The sequence below is a fragment of the Pteropus alecto genome, unplaced genomic scaffold (genome assembly GCF_000325575.1).
Source record: "Pteropus alecto unplaced genomic scaffold, ASM32557v1 scaffold13, whole genome shotgun sequence".
Lineage (NCBI taxonomy): Eukaryota > Metazoa > Chordata > Mammalia > Chiroptera > Pteropodidae > Pteropus > Pteropus alecto.
In genome coordinates, this window is record NW_006434373.1 from 9,504,688 (window position 1) to 9,524,551 (window position 19,864).

Sequence of the window (19,864 nt, forward strand, 5' to 3'; positions counted from 1 at the left end):
ATCTTTGTGGTGTTTCTGCTTCTTCACATGTATTGATTATGGAGCTATCAAATGAATTAGGACACTTAGAGATCTTTTTACTCTTCTACAGAATAATAGGCTCTATAGAGCGGTTTATAGAGGAAAAAATAGGCACCTTTGGTCCATGTTTTAAAACTACAAATTCCATTCTGTGTTCTGAAACACAAATTTTAAGTATAATCATAGCTATAATTATAACCCTAACGGGAGTCATATGCAAACATGCAGGGAAAAGATTCAATTTGACACCCGTAGGGTGGTCTTTTCTGTTTTTAAAATAAATGAAAATGCATATGGTCTAAAATTTAATTGCATAACCACAAGTTCAAGCAGGAGGATGAGCAGAACCAGATTGTCATCCTGAGAGGTTATGTGTGGTGAGCTCTCTGATGCCATTCGTTGAAATTTTAGTTAATTAACTTAATGTTAATGAAGTTAATTTTGCTAGCACATTTTTCACATTTATCCAGTTGTTAATGAACTTTGTATAATGTTTCATAAGAAACAGCCATGGTAAATCTATGCAATGCCTAATAAATTTATTCCTAAGTTAAAGACAAATAAGCAAATGCCTTATAGCTCTTGAAATATCCCCTCCCACCCTCCATCTTCCACTTCCCTGTGCTCTGCTGATCATCTGGGTCCCACTCCTTCCTGTATTTAGTCCTTACATGGAGAAAAAGATGGCTGGAAATGATAAGGAAAAGCCAGAGAACATGTCTAAGGCAAGCCCCAGACCTGGTTTTCTTTTCTTTTTGTCCTGCAAATACCTCAGGCACATGTCTCCTAATACAACTCCCTTACCTTGCACACATGCTTCCACGGCTACAGACATCCTTACTTGTTCTATAAAGTAATACCCAGTACAGCATCTTTCTTGAGGGAGAATAAATCATTCTATTGCAGGCTCTTAGAGAATAGGCTCTGGAAATACATATTTCAGCTACGTTACTTATTAGTATGACCTTGGACATATTTTTTAAAATGAGGATAGTACCTCCATCTTCTACTGTGAGAATTAAGTGAATATATATGTCCTTGTCAAGAATCATTTGGTTGCAAGGAACAGACAGACCTTAGGCTCACAGAGAGCGTTTGTTGCCAGTCTAATCAGGCTTGCCAGGTGACTGTGCTTTCTTTGCCTTTCTCTCACTCTGTGTTTGGGCTGCATGGTTTCTCATCTTTGTTTGTCTATGCATCTGTCTCTATTTTTCTCCTTAAAGGCCAGTTTTATTCTGTTTCTTGCATATTGCCCAAATAAGGCAGATTGTGACTGAGTTTGGTGATCTTCCATTCAAGAGATTCACTTAAAAACATCCAAAGATGAGTGTGAGGCTGGGAGAAAATAGTTTCATATTAGGCCACCCAAAAGGAGGGATTGGCCAGAGGCAATAGGTCACGGGAATTGAATGGAAATAACAGGCCTACTTAAGCAAAATATTGGGGTTTCCTACAGTATGAACCCATCTCTGTCTGTGTCTGTGGAGCCACTACTCAACACCCTCATGAACTTCGTGTGTGGGTTGGGAAGGGATGTAACTCACTGATCCTATGACTAATGGGACTTGACCTCAGAAGTTATTATTACTCAGGGATAGTTTTCCTATTAAACTTATTAGTTTTACAGGACTTGAGAAGTCTATTAAGGGCAAAATAGGCTATTATGGTCTAACCTGAAGCTCAAATCACCCTGTGTAAACTAATTTCTTTGGAAAAATACCATGTTTCGATGTACGTACAAATGAATAATTTGTGAATTGGAGCTATTTCACAATATAACATTCAATCATTTCCTTGCATTAAAAAAATATTATGAAATAAAGTAGAAAGATAGGAAGAATACCTACGTATACACTATTAGAAATAATAATAGCTAACTTATTGACCACTCACTAAGTGTCGCACTCACAACATCATGACTATAGGCACTATTATGAACTCTATTTAACAAATGAGATTGAAGGACAGAGAACCTGAGTATTTTGATGAAGGTCACATAGCTAGTTACCGACTGGGAATTACATTACAAGCAGTCTACCACAAATTTTTAGCCACTTCGTTTTCATCATTATATATTATCTTACTATAAAAATACACTACAGTTTGTTCATTCATTCATTCTCCTATTGATAGATATGGAGGTGGTTTTTTACTGTTTTGCTATTGTAAACATTTTAGGATCCTTCTTGGCTATGCCTTTTTCTGCATGCACGTATAAGAATTATTTGAGTCATGAGTGCAATTTCTGGATTAAAGGACATGAACAAACTTAGTGTTTATGAGATATTGCCTAATAGCCACCCATATTAGAGTGCCATTTTTACTCCTACTCGCTACTAAGAGTTCTCATTGTTTTACATCCTTGTCCACACTTAATGTTGTCAGACTTTACACCCAATAGTGAAATGATATTTCATATTAAATTGGATCTCCTCAACTACAGTCTATGGATGTTGAGTATATTTTCATATAATCATAGGCCACTTTTCTATAGATTGATTATTCGTGTTTGTTGCCCATTTATCTGTTAATTTTTCCAAATGATTTTCAGAAATTCTGTGCATTTCTAAAAGGCATATCACTTTGGTTTAACTGAGAAGACATTAAAATGTTAGAGAGATAAATTCAAAATATTAATGCTTGACATATAGGTGCACATTTTACACATCTACCATCTTCAGGCAATAACACAATTATTTTATATAGTATTACCAAAAACCATTTAGAAAGTTTCTTCAGTGTATACTTATGTGTAAGTCTCAGAAAAGTGACTTATATAATTGACTCTTTTAGTATCTGCCAGTTATTTAGCTGTTTAAGCTCTGTTTTGGCATAAGCAGCAGCTGCATGAAGAGGTCACCCTAACGCGTGATAAATACAATTCTGTTAAATTGGAACCTCATTCCTCAGCTGCTGCTATGACAGGCCGTTTTTCTCCTGCCTCTCAGGTAGGAGTTTTCATCTCTTGACAATTTGACAGATGTGGCTGCACAGTTTTGAGCCATCTTCCAACACATACCCAGTGATCTATTATTGTGAAGAAAGTTACTGACAAAAAAAATGAAAGTATGTATGAGACCTGGCATTCTCGAGCTCAATTTTTCTTTGGTAACATCTCACCGTGTGCCTCATTCTATAAAGAACAGAGATAATAGGCTCTTACCATAACTAGGTCAAATTGTAGCAAAATTATTACTATAGTGTGTTTTAATGCTTTTTGAGAAATTTTCCACTGAAGGTGAGGATTGGGGGGAGGGAGATTGTGAGATATGTGTGTTTCAAGTGATGAAGTGACATCCTAGGCACTTCTTAAACATCTGTCTTCTTAATGAACCTTCCCACACACTGGCAGATAATTTTAAGAACTGGTTGAGCCCACGAGAATTTAGATTCCTTTCACAAGCCAGCCTCTTCTATACTTAGGTACCAATTTGAGAAGACAGCATAGTTCAGCTAAGACTGTGATCCAGGAGAACCTGGGATGATTTGCTAAATATTCCAGAGCCTCAGTTTCCTGGCCTGAAAAAATGGGGATAATAATATCTGTCAGTGGTTTGTAAGAATTAAAAATGATGCATATAAAATACCTACCACAGTGTGTGGGATGCAGTGGGTCACTCAGTCCATAAAAATGGTTATCCTTACTGTTAGCCTACTCTTCTAACTCTGTTCACACTTTCAGAGTAGTCTGTTCACTCCCAGGAAGTCAGCGCTCATGCACACCTGTAGTCCGATGACTTCATGGCCTTTAGTTCTAGCCCTGCTTTCTGAATCTTCACAGTGTATTTCTAAATGTACAGCAGCCATGTTCTCAGGCATTCTCCTGAACATATCACGCCTACTATATCAAAAACAAAATTCGCCTCTCCACCACCCATTCCCACCTAGAAACTAGCCTTTTCCTCAATCTCTAGAAACCTCTACACCAACCTATAATGCACCCCTCTTTGTCCTCTCCAAATATCTTCATTCTTCAATTCTGTCATTAATTCAGTCTTTTGACTTTTTTTTGAATCATTCCCTTTATCTCATCCTAATGTTCCTACCCTCAAAATCAAGTCCTTAACACAGTGATTTCTGTCTCCTTGAACATATTTGGTCACTTTCTTCTCTACTTCCAGTTGCTTCCATTATAGCTTTCACATAAGTGCTTAGCAAGTAAATAGAGGATTGCATATGAATATACACATATATATGTTTTCCTGAACAGAACTACACAATTTCACACACAATAGACACAAATTCTTACTCTCCCCTTATGCAGATGCTAAGGATTCCTCCCGCTCCAATACTTGAGTGTACCCGCAATCATCTTTAGTTTCTAACAGCAGAACATAAAATTGGCTTGGAGGAAAATCTTGGGGGAAAGAAAGAATAAAAAATTATTCTATAGTAACCTAGAATGAGAATTAAGAACAAAATAACTAAAGGCAAAACAGTACAAACGAAAGGTGTCAGAAATAACTAAATGATTTATTAAAAGAAAACCTATTGTGTTCTTGAAGCCAGTTATAGCCAAATCAACTGAAGAGAAGAGTCAATTGTATAAATCCTTAGTTCAAAATATTTCATATATCTCTATTTAAATATATATATTCAATATATAGTATATATTTTAAATAATGATTATATTCAGAGAAGATACCAGAAGACTAGACAGAATAAAAATAAGATAAAATTATTAGTGCTATTTTTATGTATTTATCTATCTTACTGTTGATTAAATGGTGTTGCATCTTCAATTTTGAGCCTCTTTGGAAGAAAAAAATATTCAAAACAACTTACAATTATTTGCATTTCATATTATCTCAAACTAATTTTCTACATCATTATGTATTGTCATCTTCCAGTTTTAATAAATACTATGATATTTACTAACTTAATGCCAGGCACTTATAATACAGTCTTTGGAGATAAATTTCCATCAAATATTTGTTGCATTGTCACCTTTGGGGAAAAAAGAAGAACATATTGTTCTTGCAAGTTTTGATCTCTGGGGTTAAACATATAACCTTCTCTGAAAACTTCAGCCAGGTTTTAAATCATCATGTGTTTTCTCAGTGTTCAACACAATTATTGCATTCAAAGAGTTTGGAGGAACAGTGTGACTCCTCCCATGCCCTACAGATGATGACAGGTTTGGACATAGCAAAAAAAAACCTTCTTTTTGTATTTGATATATTTCTTATATGTTTTTTCAATTCTTTAAATTTGTTTTTCTATCTTTCCTAAATGCTTTAAATAACTCGAAAAGAGTCTCCCAGTTCAAGATATTATATAGCTCAATTTTTTTATTTATTCAAATGTAACAACCTAAGTCTTTTGTTGCATTATAGTTTATTAAAAAGGACAGCTATTCAATTTCATTTTTGAATTTACCTCTTGGATTTAAAACAAACTTTTTTATATTCACCTGCCCACCATTTAATACTAAAAATAAAAATAAACATAAATTTAAGGTGACTCTATATAGACATTTTTATTAATTAGGGGAATGTCAATTGAAGTGTCTTCAAAGATCTTAAAACCATCATGGTTTAAGTGTTCCTTGACTAGCAGCCCTGTTTTGTATCTTCCTACCTTCTCACTAAAGTACTCATGAAGATAAAGAAAAAAGAAAAGTCACAATACCAATAACTAAGACTAAGGAAAGCATCTTTTGTCAAAATCTGGTGAGACTATCTAGTAACTAACTATGTGTGGTCAGTGGAGCTCTAGTGAGAAAAATATAAAATGTTAATGCCTGCACTCTGTCATTTCACTTATATTTCACTATAAGTCAGAATCAGAGGATCTTGAGGAATGGTTAGCCCAGGTAATCATCAGTGACAGAGGCTGATTGCCAGCATACGTGGAGTGGCCTCCTCAACCAGCATGACTCTAGGTTCTGTTGTGACGAAGGCTGAATGGAGCAGCTTCTTGGAATATGCAAATGGAAGATTATATTACTTGAAACAACAAGATTATGTTACTTGAATTTAGGTGTCCTAACTTGTTTTACTCACTTTGCATTAATACATATGAAAAATAGGTCAAGACTGAGAGGGCATTGGGGCCATCATCCAATTTGGAGCATCCTTCTTATTAGAGACCTTGCCAAGCTACCTTGCGGGGAGCTGCCCTTATGGAGCTTGGCTTGTGATCCAGCCAGCTGTGTCCAGAGTATTGGCGTAGTTTTCATTTAATACAGGAGAGATAGAGAAATATATAGAAGAGATCTCCTGGAGCCTACTTTCCTTCAAAGGAAGCAGAAAATGCTTTGTGACCAATTCAGTACATGGGGGAAATGAAGTTATGTCAAAAACTATTGTTGAACCTACTGTGTGTCCAACATTGTAGGAACCCAGGACTGAAGTCTGTAGGAACACAAAGCTAAAAATAATACTAGCGTGCTTTAATTTCCCTCTTATGCTACTCTTCTTCCAAACAAGAAAAATACTGTGGAAGAACTAATTTGATTTTTATTATTATCCATATCCAGCAAACTAAGCAAGGTTAACACTTTATTGTTGAAAAGCAAAGGTTTTAGCATTTTCATTCCTGATGTTTTTTTTCAAATGTCAACAATGAAGTCATGTAGGGACATTAACTTCTTAATCCTTAAATTATAGTTTAGCTAATCAAAAGGTTTTTGTACATGTCTTCATTTACTTCTCCCTTCTCTCACTAATCCATAAATGCATGACCACAAAGTATAAGGAACCAAGGAGATATTAAGTAGTTTCCTGTAGGATATTTCAAATTGTGAGTATTCATTGCAGCATTTTATGTGTTGTCCTTAATTGAAGCATTTATAAACAAAACACACTGTGGTTTAAATCAATTCAAGACAGACAATTATATTGGATAGGTAATAGAAAACGTTCCATTTTGATTATTCCTTCAACTTAATGACAGTCTTCCAATGCCTGCAAAAGGTTTTTTTGTGTGTGGGATTTATAAAATGTTTAGTAGGCTTCATATCTATATAGATGAGTGTCCTGGCATAATGGGTTGTGATGACTCTCTAAGTATCAGAATGGTGGAGTCCTGATTGCTAACATTTACTAATTTTCATGGCCAGTTTTAGATTAACAACATTACGGAACACAAAGCCAGAGAAAGCAGTACACAATTGCAGCTCCAATACACTATAAGTGGGACCAACTGTATTCCCCACCACTTTCAATCAGAGATGATTACACACACACACACACACACACACACACACACACACACACACACACACATATATATACATACATACACATATTGTAAAATTTTGCTTGAAAAACTTATCTTTCGATGACTCCATTTGAAGCACATAGTTTCCAAGGTCACTTTAGAAGGAAAGGGAGAGAGAGTTTGGAGAAGACATGTCCTTTCTCAGTTGCCCCTTCCAAAGTGACACATCACTTCCATTTCTATTTCAGTGATGAGAACCACTGATATTACCCCATTTCAATGCTAATAGTCTGAGTAATGTAATTTAGCTATGTGCCTAGGGTGAGGAAACAGGCTTGGTGGGTATATTAGTTAGCTTTTGGTAAACAACAAGCCACCCTAAAACTTATGGCTTATAAAACAGATTCTAACTTTTACTCATGACTTTGCGGGTCAGCCAAATAACCTTGCTAGTCTAAGCCAATCTCAACTGATCTGGACTGGGCTCGCTTTCGCATCTGCAGTCAGTTAGCATTATCATCTACCTCATCAGCTAGCATTATCATCTAGCTAGCATCTTTGCTTCTGGGGCATGGCTGACTGTTGGGGTAAAGGGAATGATATGGTCCATGGCCACCACACAGCAGGCCAGCCTGGAGTGTTAATGTGATGGTTCAGGGTCACACAGGATGCAATAGTTAAGTTGCAATTCACAAGTTTTTTCCAAGACTATACTCACATCTCCTTTGCTATTGTCTCACTGACCAAAACAAGTCACATGGCTAAGACCAGAGTCAGAGTTGGAGGGTGCTTCCAAGGCTGTGGATACAGGGAGATGGGTTCAGTTTCAGGCAATTTCAGGCTCTGCCATATACTCTAAAAGTAACTTGAAAATCACTAACTTATAATAGTCAATTCTTCCTAGCAGCATTTCTTTTCCTCTAGGCATGTACTTTTTCTTCTTAAAATCTAGTTTTTGTTGTAGAGTCAGGAGTTGGTGATTGAAAAATATTACTAACAGTAATAAGTATTTGTGTGGCAATTTATGATTTAACATCTAGCCTTATTCTTACAGAGTAGAATGAAAGATACACTCATGTTGGCCAAAAAATGAAAGTGTCTTACTAAATCCCTCTTCCTCTTCCAACAATTTTTGACTTCCACTTGTTTGAGATTCTCTAACCCAGCTTACTGTCCAGGAAAGAGAGCATACCAGTTAAGACTTAAGGGCAGGCAGAGTTTTCATGGGTATCATAGATTCTCAGTGCCTTTATAGGAAGTCACTTGTGGATTTTCTTCTGTCTTCTGGCTCTCCAAGGACACTCCAGGTACAGGCAGATGGGACGGCAAAGTTTCTAAGGACATTTGTTGGTTCTGTTTTCAGTATTAATATAAATATATTTCCTTTTCAACATAAGTTCTTTATATTGGACAGAATTATTTTGTATATTGATTATAGAAGTAATGAATATCCAGATGTCGTCCTAATAAGGGAAGTGAAAGATGCACTGGTGGCAAATGAGAACTTTATTTTAGGTTTTATGCACTCGGTCTTTTACATTATGTTTTTGTTCTTATGCTCATGGCTGTTATGCAGGATGATTTTTGAAAATTTCATCTTGTATTTGTGTTGTTTTTGAAATATGTTTATTTTGAAATCTAATTCAAACACAACTTTTAGCAAGACCGATACAATATCCAGTGCATAGAGTTTGTTTACCAAGGTAGGATTTTTTATTCACTCTAGTAGCAATTTAAAGAAAGATTTGATTTCTGAACTGCACTATTCATTATCCTAATTCAACTTCCTTATGGCCTCCCAGGCCATAATTTTGATTTGTTACATATTTGCCTACAGAGTTTTTATCATCTCTAAAGCACTATTTTATAGGAAAAACTAAACAAATTAATAGAAATAGCTCCTATAAAGTACTTAAGGAATTATACCACAAGATGCCTGCTATGGTCTAGACTAAATAGTCTCATTTATATTTGTTACGGCTTAGAGATGTAGATTTTATCACACTCATTTCCTGTATAAGAAAACTGAATCACAGAGAGGTTAAAGTGTGCACAGTCAAGATTTGAACTCAGCTCAGCCTGTCATCAAAATTGCTGTTCTTTTACATTATGGTGATCTTATATCCTCTGTAAAGAACAGATCATCTTCAGCTGTCAAATATACGGTTTGCAAACATACCTTCTAATCGTAAACACTAGGCTAGGGAGTTGCTTCTCATTCTTTTTAATATGTGGAGCAGAGCCAGATACTTTTGACTGCCCAATGGAAGGCAAGAGGGCACCTGCTGGACTCAAAACATCTGAGATTAATTTCTAACTCTATGAGCTTGGAAACCTACTTATCCTTACCTGTTTCTCCATATGTGAAAGGGAATAACAAAAGCATCTGTCTCACAGGGTTGAGGATTAAATGAAATTTTTACATCAACATGCAATATGCTTGGAATGAAGCTTGGCACAAACCAAACACTAAAATATTAGCTCTTATTTTGATAATGCATCTTCTTAGTGTCAGTTTGAATTGAGTGAGGATTTCTATTCATGTTTAGTGTAGACTTCACAGATTCTTGAGAACATTTCTTTCATAGTAGGACTCAGAACTAATATAAAGAAAAGTGACATTCTTGTTCCGCTGCTTGAGGTTGAATTCAGTATCACTGCTCCAGACCCATGTTTTGAAACCAAATAAGGTAAAAACTGTGGTCAGTATAATGAGTTTACATGTGTACTAATAAATTTTACAGAGATCTTTCCTGACAAGTCACCTTAAGTGACACCCTTTGTGCAGGTAGAATTTTGTAGCATTGGGCACTTGTATAGAATCATGCTTCATAGGAGAGGATTTGAGCTGGTATATGTCAAAATCATGAATAATGCTTGTGCTAATTCCCTATTGTGGCTATAACAAATTACCACAAACTTAGCGACTTAAAACAACACAAATTTATTGTTTATAGTTCAACAGGTCCAAAGTGGGTTTCACTGGTATTACTTCTGGAGATTCTAGGAAAGAGGCTGTTTCCTTGCCTTTTCTAGATTCTAGAGGCCACCCACATTCTTAGGCTTTATGAAAGAGTCTGTGATGGTACTTTTGTAATACTCCCTGCCAAAAAATAGTTGAAAAACAAACACATAATTTTGTCTTTATGAAGCCAAACTGGTTTAGTTCATTTTCTATCTTGGAGTTGGAGATGAGGGAAAGATAGGCATCCATTTTTGTGATTGTGTATCCTAATATATTACCACAATATTCCAGCCAGTTTTTGTTATATTTTTTCAGTGATTATAGACTTTTAGAATCATGAAATTATGAATTTGTAAAACATTTTACAAGTCACACAGTTTAACCTGCTACTCAAGGAGTATCTTTTACAACAGCCTCTCAAACTTTAACATGCACATTAACCATCAGGGACATTGTTAAAGATGCAGGTTCTGATTCAGTAGGTCTGGGATGGGGCCTGAGATCCTGCATTTTTAATATGCTCACAGGAAACTGCTGGTCCAGAACTGAACTCACACTTCAAGAAGCCAGGTTCCTGAGCATTCCTGACAGATATTATGGCCTTGGGGATGATTCTGTTATAATTTCTTCTTTGTATTTTGGTAATTACAACTGTCACATACAGAAAGCAGTTGTTCTTGGATCAAAGCCAAACTAAACATATCTGCAAAACTTCTCTTATTTTTTTAAAAATATACACCAAAATGACATGGCAATTGAAGAAAACTTTAAAAAATCGAATGCGAATGCAGGATCTAAGGAGTCTTTACATTAAACATATATTGTTATGGCGTGAATTATTCTGAGACCCACGGAGCCAATTGAGATTAATTATGAGCCTTTATTAGCCGGCCGGTGACTGACTCTCTACCACGCAGGGTTAGAGGAGATCAGCCCCGAGCTTCCAGAGGAGGCAGCTTATAAAGCCTCCTACTACATCCTTGAATAAGCAAATTACAAGAAGCAGAAGTTAGCCGTTAACATTTTGTACAAAGATAAATGTTGCGCTTCCGGGGAATTCTCAGATCAAACAGGGCCTAGTAGACAATTTTATCATCTGCACCTTGGAATGTTGCGCTTCTCCCTGGGGGCTGGCGCCTGGAGATATCACCTCCCTGAAACTGGAGAATTTCCACTTTTACAATATATAGAGAAAGAAACAGATATATACACATGTGTATAAACATACACATACATACATACATATATATGTATGTATGTGTGTGTTTATATCTATATATAAATTCTACATCTGTGTTAAATAATACAATTTGGGAAATCTCAAGTTATATAATACTATGTTGTGTCACTGACTCAACTTTAACATTTTCCTTTACATTAATTTTTATAAGAAAATTAAAAATTGAAGGGTATAAATTTGGACCGTACCGAAGATACAAACATGAGTCTACATGTAATATTGCCAGCCCTTCTGCATTAAGGAAACCAACAACCAGTTTCAAGCATCAGTTGAATTGAATTGAATTGAAGTGATTCATGTCACTAGTTCTGACTTTAAAGTTAGAGTTACTGGTTTTAATATTTAAATTTAGCTACTGTACATACTGATCACCTTAATTCTTATTTAATATTTAAAAGTTATTATTGGAGAAAGCTAAGTAATGGTGATTATAGTGTATCAAAATCCATTGTAAATGATTATTTTAATGACTCTGTACCAATAGGGACATGTAGACATTCAGACAAAAAACAACCTAATTATAATGACAGCACCAAAGTGAAGCTGTGACAGTTACAAAACCAATTTTAAAGTTTTTTGACAGCCATGCCTAAAAGCTTTGTTTAGACCTTTCAGTAATAACGGTTTACTTAAGACATAAATCCACAGCTAAGGAAAATAGAGAGAAAGTTGTGGCTTTTCTGTCATGCAGATAAAGTGGAAATCAATTGAAATGTTTTTAATAGAACATTATGTTGAAAAGAGTATAGAAAAGGAATAATAGTTATGAAATTTAACTCTCAAGATGCAAGAAAGACTAAATAAATAACAATGAAAATTCTAATGAGAATAGAAACTTGCCAACTGATTTGCTTATCTGTGTTAGTAAGGTCAGTAGTTCTTGCAAGTAAATTGATGTACATTTAAATATGTTGATTGGCAGTTCTGGAATTTGATTTTTTATACCTCTAAAATAAATTCAAAAGCAAATGGACGTAGGAATGCATCAATAGCCATGGTGACATCAAACCTTACTATATATCTGGTTTTCTAATGGCTCTGTCATCTCTCAAATTATTAGACTTTATCTCACTTGGTTGTGGACTCTGTCAAATATTCAACATAATTAATTCTTTGACCTTGAGCAATTTGTTTCTCATTCCTGAACAGAAAAATACCTGATTCACAAAATGGCATTTCTTTTTACTGCATATATTTATAGAACACATAATATGCAAGCACTGTTCTAAGTACTTTACAAATATTTATTTATTTAAAATTGATAATAACCTTTGGAGTAGCTACTATTATCTTCACTTTACTTATGGGAACTGAGGTACAGAGAGATTTAAGTAACTTGTCCATGGCCATAGAACTCATAGGTGGTAGAGTTTCAGCCTCATGCAATTTGTCTCAGAGCCGATGCTGTTAATTAATGAACACTGCAGGGTAATAAAGGCCACATGAAATCACGTACGAGGGTGCATGAGACAGCGCTGAGAAGCACTGCTTTTTCTTTTTTCCCATTCTCAGATTCTGCTTTAGTTAACTTCTTTTAGTTGCAAAGGCTGAAGAAGTCTCAGGTTAGATCACATGTTACGGGTACGTACTCCTAAATACCAAGAAGAAATGAGGGCTCAGTAAGGGGTTGCATGGTGACATTAGTCCATGGGCAGTGGGCACCATGGGATATGACTCAGCGGTTTGTTGTTATGTGCTCAGCTTCTTTCCATAAGTCAGCTTCACTCTTTCTGCTGCCCAAAACCTTCAGCATGTACTTTCTCCTTTTATATATTATCTACCCCACAGCAGGCAGTGGGTCTTTAAACAGTCCTGTGGACAGAGTCCAGCTCTGCTGTGTACTTGCTGTGTGACCTTGGACAAATGACTTAATCACTCTGAACTCACTGGAAAGAAAAAAAAAGATATATCCCACCGTGTAGGGCTATGGCGAAGATAAAAGATAAAATAAACAACATAGTATGGCCTGGAACATAGTAAGCATCCAATACATGTAGCCATTATAATAATAGTCATTACTTTGAATGCCTAATTATCTCACTTCGATGTAGGCTGTAGATTTGGACCAGACTTGGGTCCAAATTACGATTTCAGTCATTTCTGAGCTGCCTGAAGACAAAGATTCCTTTGCTAACTCTCTTCGGCATTGATGGACATCCATTAAGTTATCTTAGAAGCACTGTCCTGCAGAGCAGCACATTACAACAATGTTGCAGGTCCAGGTCTAAGGACATAATTGTGTTTACCCGTAAGGTTGAGTTCTTTGTTAAGAGTTCATCTGTTTTGCCTCCTCAGCAAATGATGCGGTCATCAGTTTTCCACATGTTCATCTTGAGCATGGTGACTGTGGATGTGATAGTAGCCGCTAGCAACTACCACAAAGGAGAAAGCTTCCGAAGGCAATACGACGAGTTCTATCTTGCAGAGGTAAGCTGCTCGCTAAGATAAAGGGTAAAGGTGGACCTCAGCCTGTGCTTTTAGAAATGTGAAAATTATTTCAATTTGTTAATTACTTGGGTTCCACCAAAGCCGCTTCTTAAATGTTCCCTTGGTCACTATGTTGCCTGGTTGATTTCCTGTCTCCCCGGGTTTGAGTTTCTTCCCGGAGTGAGTTGCATTGCCAAGGTAACCCTGGGTATTTTTCTTGCCATCTGGCTCTTTTTCTATACACTTCTCATTTTCTCTCCCTTTGTCATTGTGCATTAGTTTGTTTCCTACTAAGTATAAGCAAGCACAGATTGAGAAGATTGTAAACAAGCAAGTCACCTCAACAATAACCATAAACAGGGCTAGAGAGAAATTGAAAGAGGTAATACAATAATTTCTGTACTAGAAACTAAGCTGTTACAACCTGCACTAAAGATGTCAAGCCAGAAGCAGATGTTAAATAAGCATCTTCTAACACCCTACATACCAGCTAGAGCTTTAGAGAAGTACTTCTTATTGATTCAGTAACTTCTTTCATATTTTATTTTTAAATATTTTTAATAATTTCCAGAGATCACATTTTTTCATTGTAAAAAATTATTTGTAAAATATATCTCAATTCAATGGTTACATATTTATGGAAAAATTGACTGACATATAACTCTTTAGAAACACATTCATCTTAAAAGTGAAGTATACATATACTAAATCCAATATGTGAAAAAGTAAACTTAAAAAGCAGAAAAATTACAATTTATTTTTATTACAGAAGCATTTTTCACATAAAAAATCAATTTCCCATAAAGTTGAGTTCTCTTAGATATCAAGAACTCTCCCAATGCATTTAAAAATGGATTCGGTTAATAAAAATTCTATCCACCCACACATAAACTTTTCAGAAAAAAAATTGATGGCATACACCCACTGAATATAAATATCTATGTGGATATCAAAAAAATTTTAAGAAGTCACTTATGAATTCCCTTCTTCTTAGAGGCTTGTTTCCTATACAAAGTATTGTTAGTACTAAACTTTCACTGGAATAGTCTTTGTGATATGATGCTGCCTAATTGCTGCATGGCATATGGAGCTTAGAGATTATCAAAAAATGTAAACAGAAAACAATAACAAGTTTTTTTGTGCTGTGGAGAAACAATGACAGGGGCTTATGAAGAAATTATAACTAGCCCAACACTTGGTATAATTTTCCTGCAAAACCAGCATACAAAGACTGGATCGTCATTAAAAGCAGAGAGAAACATGGACCAATAATAATATTTGCAGGTGAATTTCTAATGCGAGGATCGGACATTGAAGAAATTGCCATCAAATGATTTCTGTCTATCCCCTGTGAAGTAGGAAGCAAGGTAAACATCCAGCCTAATGATGAGACAATAAAGTGGGCAGCTGTGGAGAAAGGAGAGAGGAAGTGGTTACTGTGAAGAATGCAAAAAAAAAAAAAAAGCTAATTAAAGATATATCAAGTGCAATGCTGAGGATCCAGCTGAATTTTGAGACTACAAATTTATGGTGATACCAATTTAGATAGGTCTGTGACTTTTTTAGGCCTTACATAAAGGAGAGCAAGGTGACATTTAGATTGATCTAGGTTTGGAATTTTTTTTCAGGCTGGTAGAGCTGAGAAACAAGGGATCAGGGAATATGGGTAGCTGGCAAAAAAGTTGAAATGATGACCCCCTGGTCTAGGATGGATGTGAAAATAAGTGAAAATGAGAGGAGAATGAAAGAATAAAATGAAATATCAAGGGTCTCTAAAATTTGGTCAAAGAAAAGGTATAGTTGAGGTGATGAAATAAGAGAGCTAAAAGGTAAGGTTGTGATCAGAGTAGGATCCAGGATTTCGAATTTTAGAATAATTCTGGGCAACGAAATACAAAACCTAGAGTGTTACACGGGTACAGGTAGATTAAATATAAAGATGGAGTCAAGACAAAGATGCCAAGGAATTATCAAGCTAAGGTGTTAGCTAAATCTTCAAATGACACTGAAGTCATTTAGTGTGAGGCCAGTTCTTGGAGAAAGAAGTATAGGCTGATGTGGGAGTGACAGACTGATGGAGAGATTAATAGAGGGCAGCCACAGGGAGAGTGTTGTAAGAGGATGTTTCAACCCGATGGAATACATCAAAATGGTGTTGAAAAGTGATGAATGGAGCATCTCTTCCTCATCCCCATATTCTCCTTTATGGGCCATATGGAGCATTGGAGCATGGGCATCCTCTTCTCAAAAGGACTGTGGGGCAAGTTATGCATTTGGGACCAGTTGAGGCAAGAATACAGGGAGCAGATTGTGTGCGAAGAGATTGATGTAGAAGAAATTGGTTAACATAGAACGAGAGACCTGAACGTTAGTTAAAGGCTCTGTGTGGAATGAGGTGGAAGAATTATACAATGGCATTAGAACCAGAGGTTAAAGGGCTGATGACAAAAATGCCTGAGAATAAAAAACAGAAATGGCTACACATGATTGAGATTTTGCCAGACTCTCTGGAAGGAACAGTCTGTATCTGCTCCTGAGGGAGTCTGGATGACATTAACATTTCTTTTGTAACCCAGTCCAGGGTAGGTACACAGTCACACTAAATCAATCCTGTCGAATAAATACATATGCCATCCACTGGAAATGGAATCCTCCAGTGAATTTTACCTAGTTTTTTTCATGTATAAAATCGATCTTTTTTTCTAATGTTTATATGTATGGTAGCTGATTTAATATCATGCTGTAAGAAATTCCACCAAAATTTCAAATAATTTAATATTGTAGAGTTCACTGATATTATTTAAGTGCATTGGTAGAGTCCAGTGGAGATTTAGTTCATTTGATTATATAGACGTCACTATATTCTTGAACTACCAAAACATTCAGAATTTGTTCCACTTCTGTTGGTTGATTTTGAGTGTCTGAGTTTTCCAAAGTGTGTCTGGTCTTTATTCAAACTGCATTAGCACTTCTCCTTGTATCAGAAATTTGAACATGAGTCAAAGTGGTTTGTTTCAATGAGTACATATAAATCATTTAATCAAAGTTAATTTTTTAATGAAATATTTTCTCTTTAAAAAGTTTATAAAGATGGTTTGAGTTTAAGCAAGTTGATCAACAGACTTTTCTTTCAAGAGCCAGGTGTAAATATTTTAGGCTTTTCAGGCCACATGCTCTGTGTCTCAGCTACTTAACTCTACCATTGCTGTGCAAAAGTGAATGTGGTCTCAGAATGATCATGTTCCAGTAAATCCTTATTTACATTCTTTTTGTTTGTGAGTTTGATCTTAGTTTAAGCTATAGAAACACAGAACAAGTCAATTAACTTCCTCATTTGTTAAATTCAAATATAGTAATACTAATAAAAATAATAGCTACCAATTTTTTGAAGTTTCTATTATGTTGCCAAGTGCTTTAAAGGAATTTATTATCTTATTTAATCCTCAAAGTGGCTGTAATAACAGCAATTCAAGTTTATGAACTACAATGATATAATATTTAAGACAATAACTTTACATAATATTTTGGAAAGTTTCTTTTTTAAAAGATAACAAAAGGACATGAGCTTTGAAAGAAGTAATTTCTTGATTTCACACATATTCCAGAATAACTTGTTATGAAACTCCCAAATAAACCTCTCAACCCATTAAGAGTCAACTTACAGTCTAAAAAACATCCTTTAAACATAAATTAAGCTGCTTAGCTTCTGTTGTGAAGCTGGGAACTTTTGTTACTTTTGATTAATTAACCTAAATTTAGAATTAGTTAAGAAACAGAATAAACTTTCCTTTGTTTTCTAGGCTATGCATAAACAGAAAAAGGTAAAAATTTACCTTCTTTTATGAGAGTTTTTATTTTTCATTTTGATCTAAGATGGTATGTAGTTATTAATATTATACATAAAATCACATTTTATAAGGAACATAATTATATTTTAAAATGTGTAGTCCCATTTTCTTAATAAATAAGAAAACTTGAACAATACTTTTCTATTGTTATATAAAAACATCTGTCTATAGCCTAGACTGTACATTTAAGAGAAATTTATCAGCACAGTGTTATGCACAGATTAACAAGTTTAACAAAATTCTTTTTTTAAGAAACTCACAAGTTGATGGGAGAGATAGAACAAAAAAGAAAGCAATTCTAACAGCCTGTGTCTCTACCACATTTCTGGTCAGAAATTGCTTAGAACTCCAGGACATCTCTTTGGTTTCCTGTTTTTCTATGATTGCTATGTGTTTGAAGCAGAAAAACTTTCAGAAAGCATAGACTTATTTTTCCATCTTGCAGGAAACAATCTTTTCTAGAAAAGTAATTTCTGTGCTCCTCTGAAGACATTTGGTTTTATGATATTTATTAAAATTAAATTAAATTAAAGAGCCATTTATTTTAGTTCGAACAAAATCTGACACCCATATTTCAGTTCATTAATCACAAGACATAACCAAATTAAGAAAGTAACTCATCTCGCCATAGTACCAGTCTTCTATATTACCATGAAATTTAATCTCATTTTCTGAGAAACTTTAATTAAATAAGTTTTCTCGTCTGACAGTAACTTTTTTGTGTATCTCTAAAAGGATTTGGGCAATATCTTGTTAGGTGAAAAATAATACAATAATGACATTTTCAACTATCAAAGATCTATCTCAAAAGTTTGTGCTGTATCTGTATCGAACACTGAAGGTACACTGTAGACTAAGAGTAGGTAATTTAAAGACACTGCTAGAATGATGCTGGTAATCATTTATTTTGGTATTATTTCATTTAAATTTTATTTAGGACAGATGGGTTACTTGAATTGAGTTTCTTGTAACTTTTGTCCTATAATCTTCTTTTGTGATAAATATGCATTCATTTTCTCATGAATATTTATTATGTTTCTTTGAAATTATGATATAAAGACTGCAATACAAATCGCGGGTAATATATTTCAAATATCTTTCCTCATATGGGCAGCATCTCTACCATTTTGCCTTCTCAAGCCTGCATGGCACAATCAGCTCATTTATGATTTTTTTACCTATAAATGATCATACATTATTCATTAAATTAAAGGGCAGAACAATTTCCATTGTTCCACTTATATTAAGCATGTCATTTTCTGTTCAGTTATTTTTTTCTTTAGCTTCAGAAATTTGTCAATCATCTGGTTTTACCTGCTAGCCTTACAAATCCAATTACTAGTTCTTTCAGAAAACAAGCATTTTAAACTAATTTCTCGCATTTTTCACTCTAAAAAAAATCTTTTTACAAGTTATGTGCTATTTTGAGAACAAATATAATGTTCTTAGAACAATAACTCCTTTGATTTAAAATCTGAATTTCATTATGGATCTTTTTCTTAAGGACAAAAGTGTTGGTTATAGCATATATCAGTATATATATATAGTATAGTATCATATGTATTAAATATCATATGTATTATTGTAAAATGAAAATTTGGAAAAGAAATAAAATGTGGTGTTTAAAGAACTCATATAAACTGCATTCATGAAAAATATGGACAATCTATTCAGATATATTGCAGGCATTTATTAGTACAGTTGACCCTTGAACAACACAGATTTGAACTGCATGGGTCTATTGATACACAGATCTTTTTCAATAAATACCTGTATTGTTTTTAATCCACAATCTGCAGATAAAGAGATCCGACTACATGCATTGTTCTAAGCCATTGTATATAAGAGACTTGAGCATCTGTGGATTGTGGTATCTATGGAAATCCTGGAACCAATGCACCATGGATACTGAGGGATGACTTAAGCTTGGGGAGTGTCAAAAGTTATGTGTGTCAGGGGTCAGCACCTCTGATCACAATGTTGTTCAAGCATCGACTATAGTTCTCTACTTAAAAACAAACAAAAAAATAGCCACTTTTATATGGATTACATTTCTTCCTTTGGAATGAAAGTCTGAAAATATAGGTGAAGGGAGAGATGGAGGAGTGGGTGCCTATAGCTGCTCCCTCTGCTAGTATGACAGCCAGGTCAGGCTATAGGTGGAACCTTTGGGAAGGATATATCTGAGTTTTAGTTTCT

The 19,864-nt window shown here is 35.0% G+C and overlaps 1 protein-coding gene across 3 annotated transcripts in view; it reads left to right on the forward strand.

The window, feature by feature from the left end:
* NALCN (sodium leak channel, non-selective) overlaps positions 1-19,864 on the forward strand; it is a 263,458-nt gene that overhangs the window by 91,695 nt on the left and 151,899 nt on the right. For all 3 annotated transcript variants that reach the window (XM_025045009.1, XM_006909384.3, XM_025045008.1), the window contains exon 10: positions 13,686-13,817. In XM_025045009.1, coding sequence (XP_024900777.1) covers positions 13,686-13,817 — 132 coding nt within the window. The remainder of the gene's footprint in view (positions 1-13,685; positions 13,818-19,864) is intronic.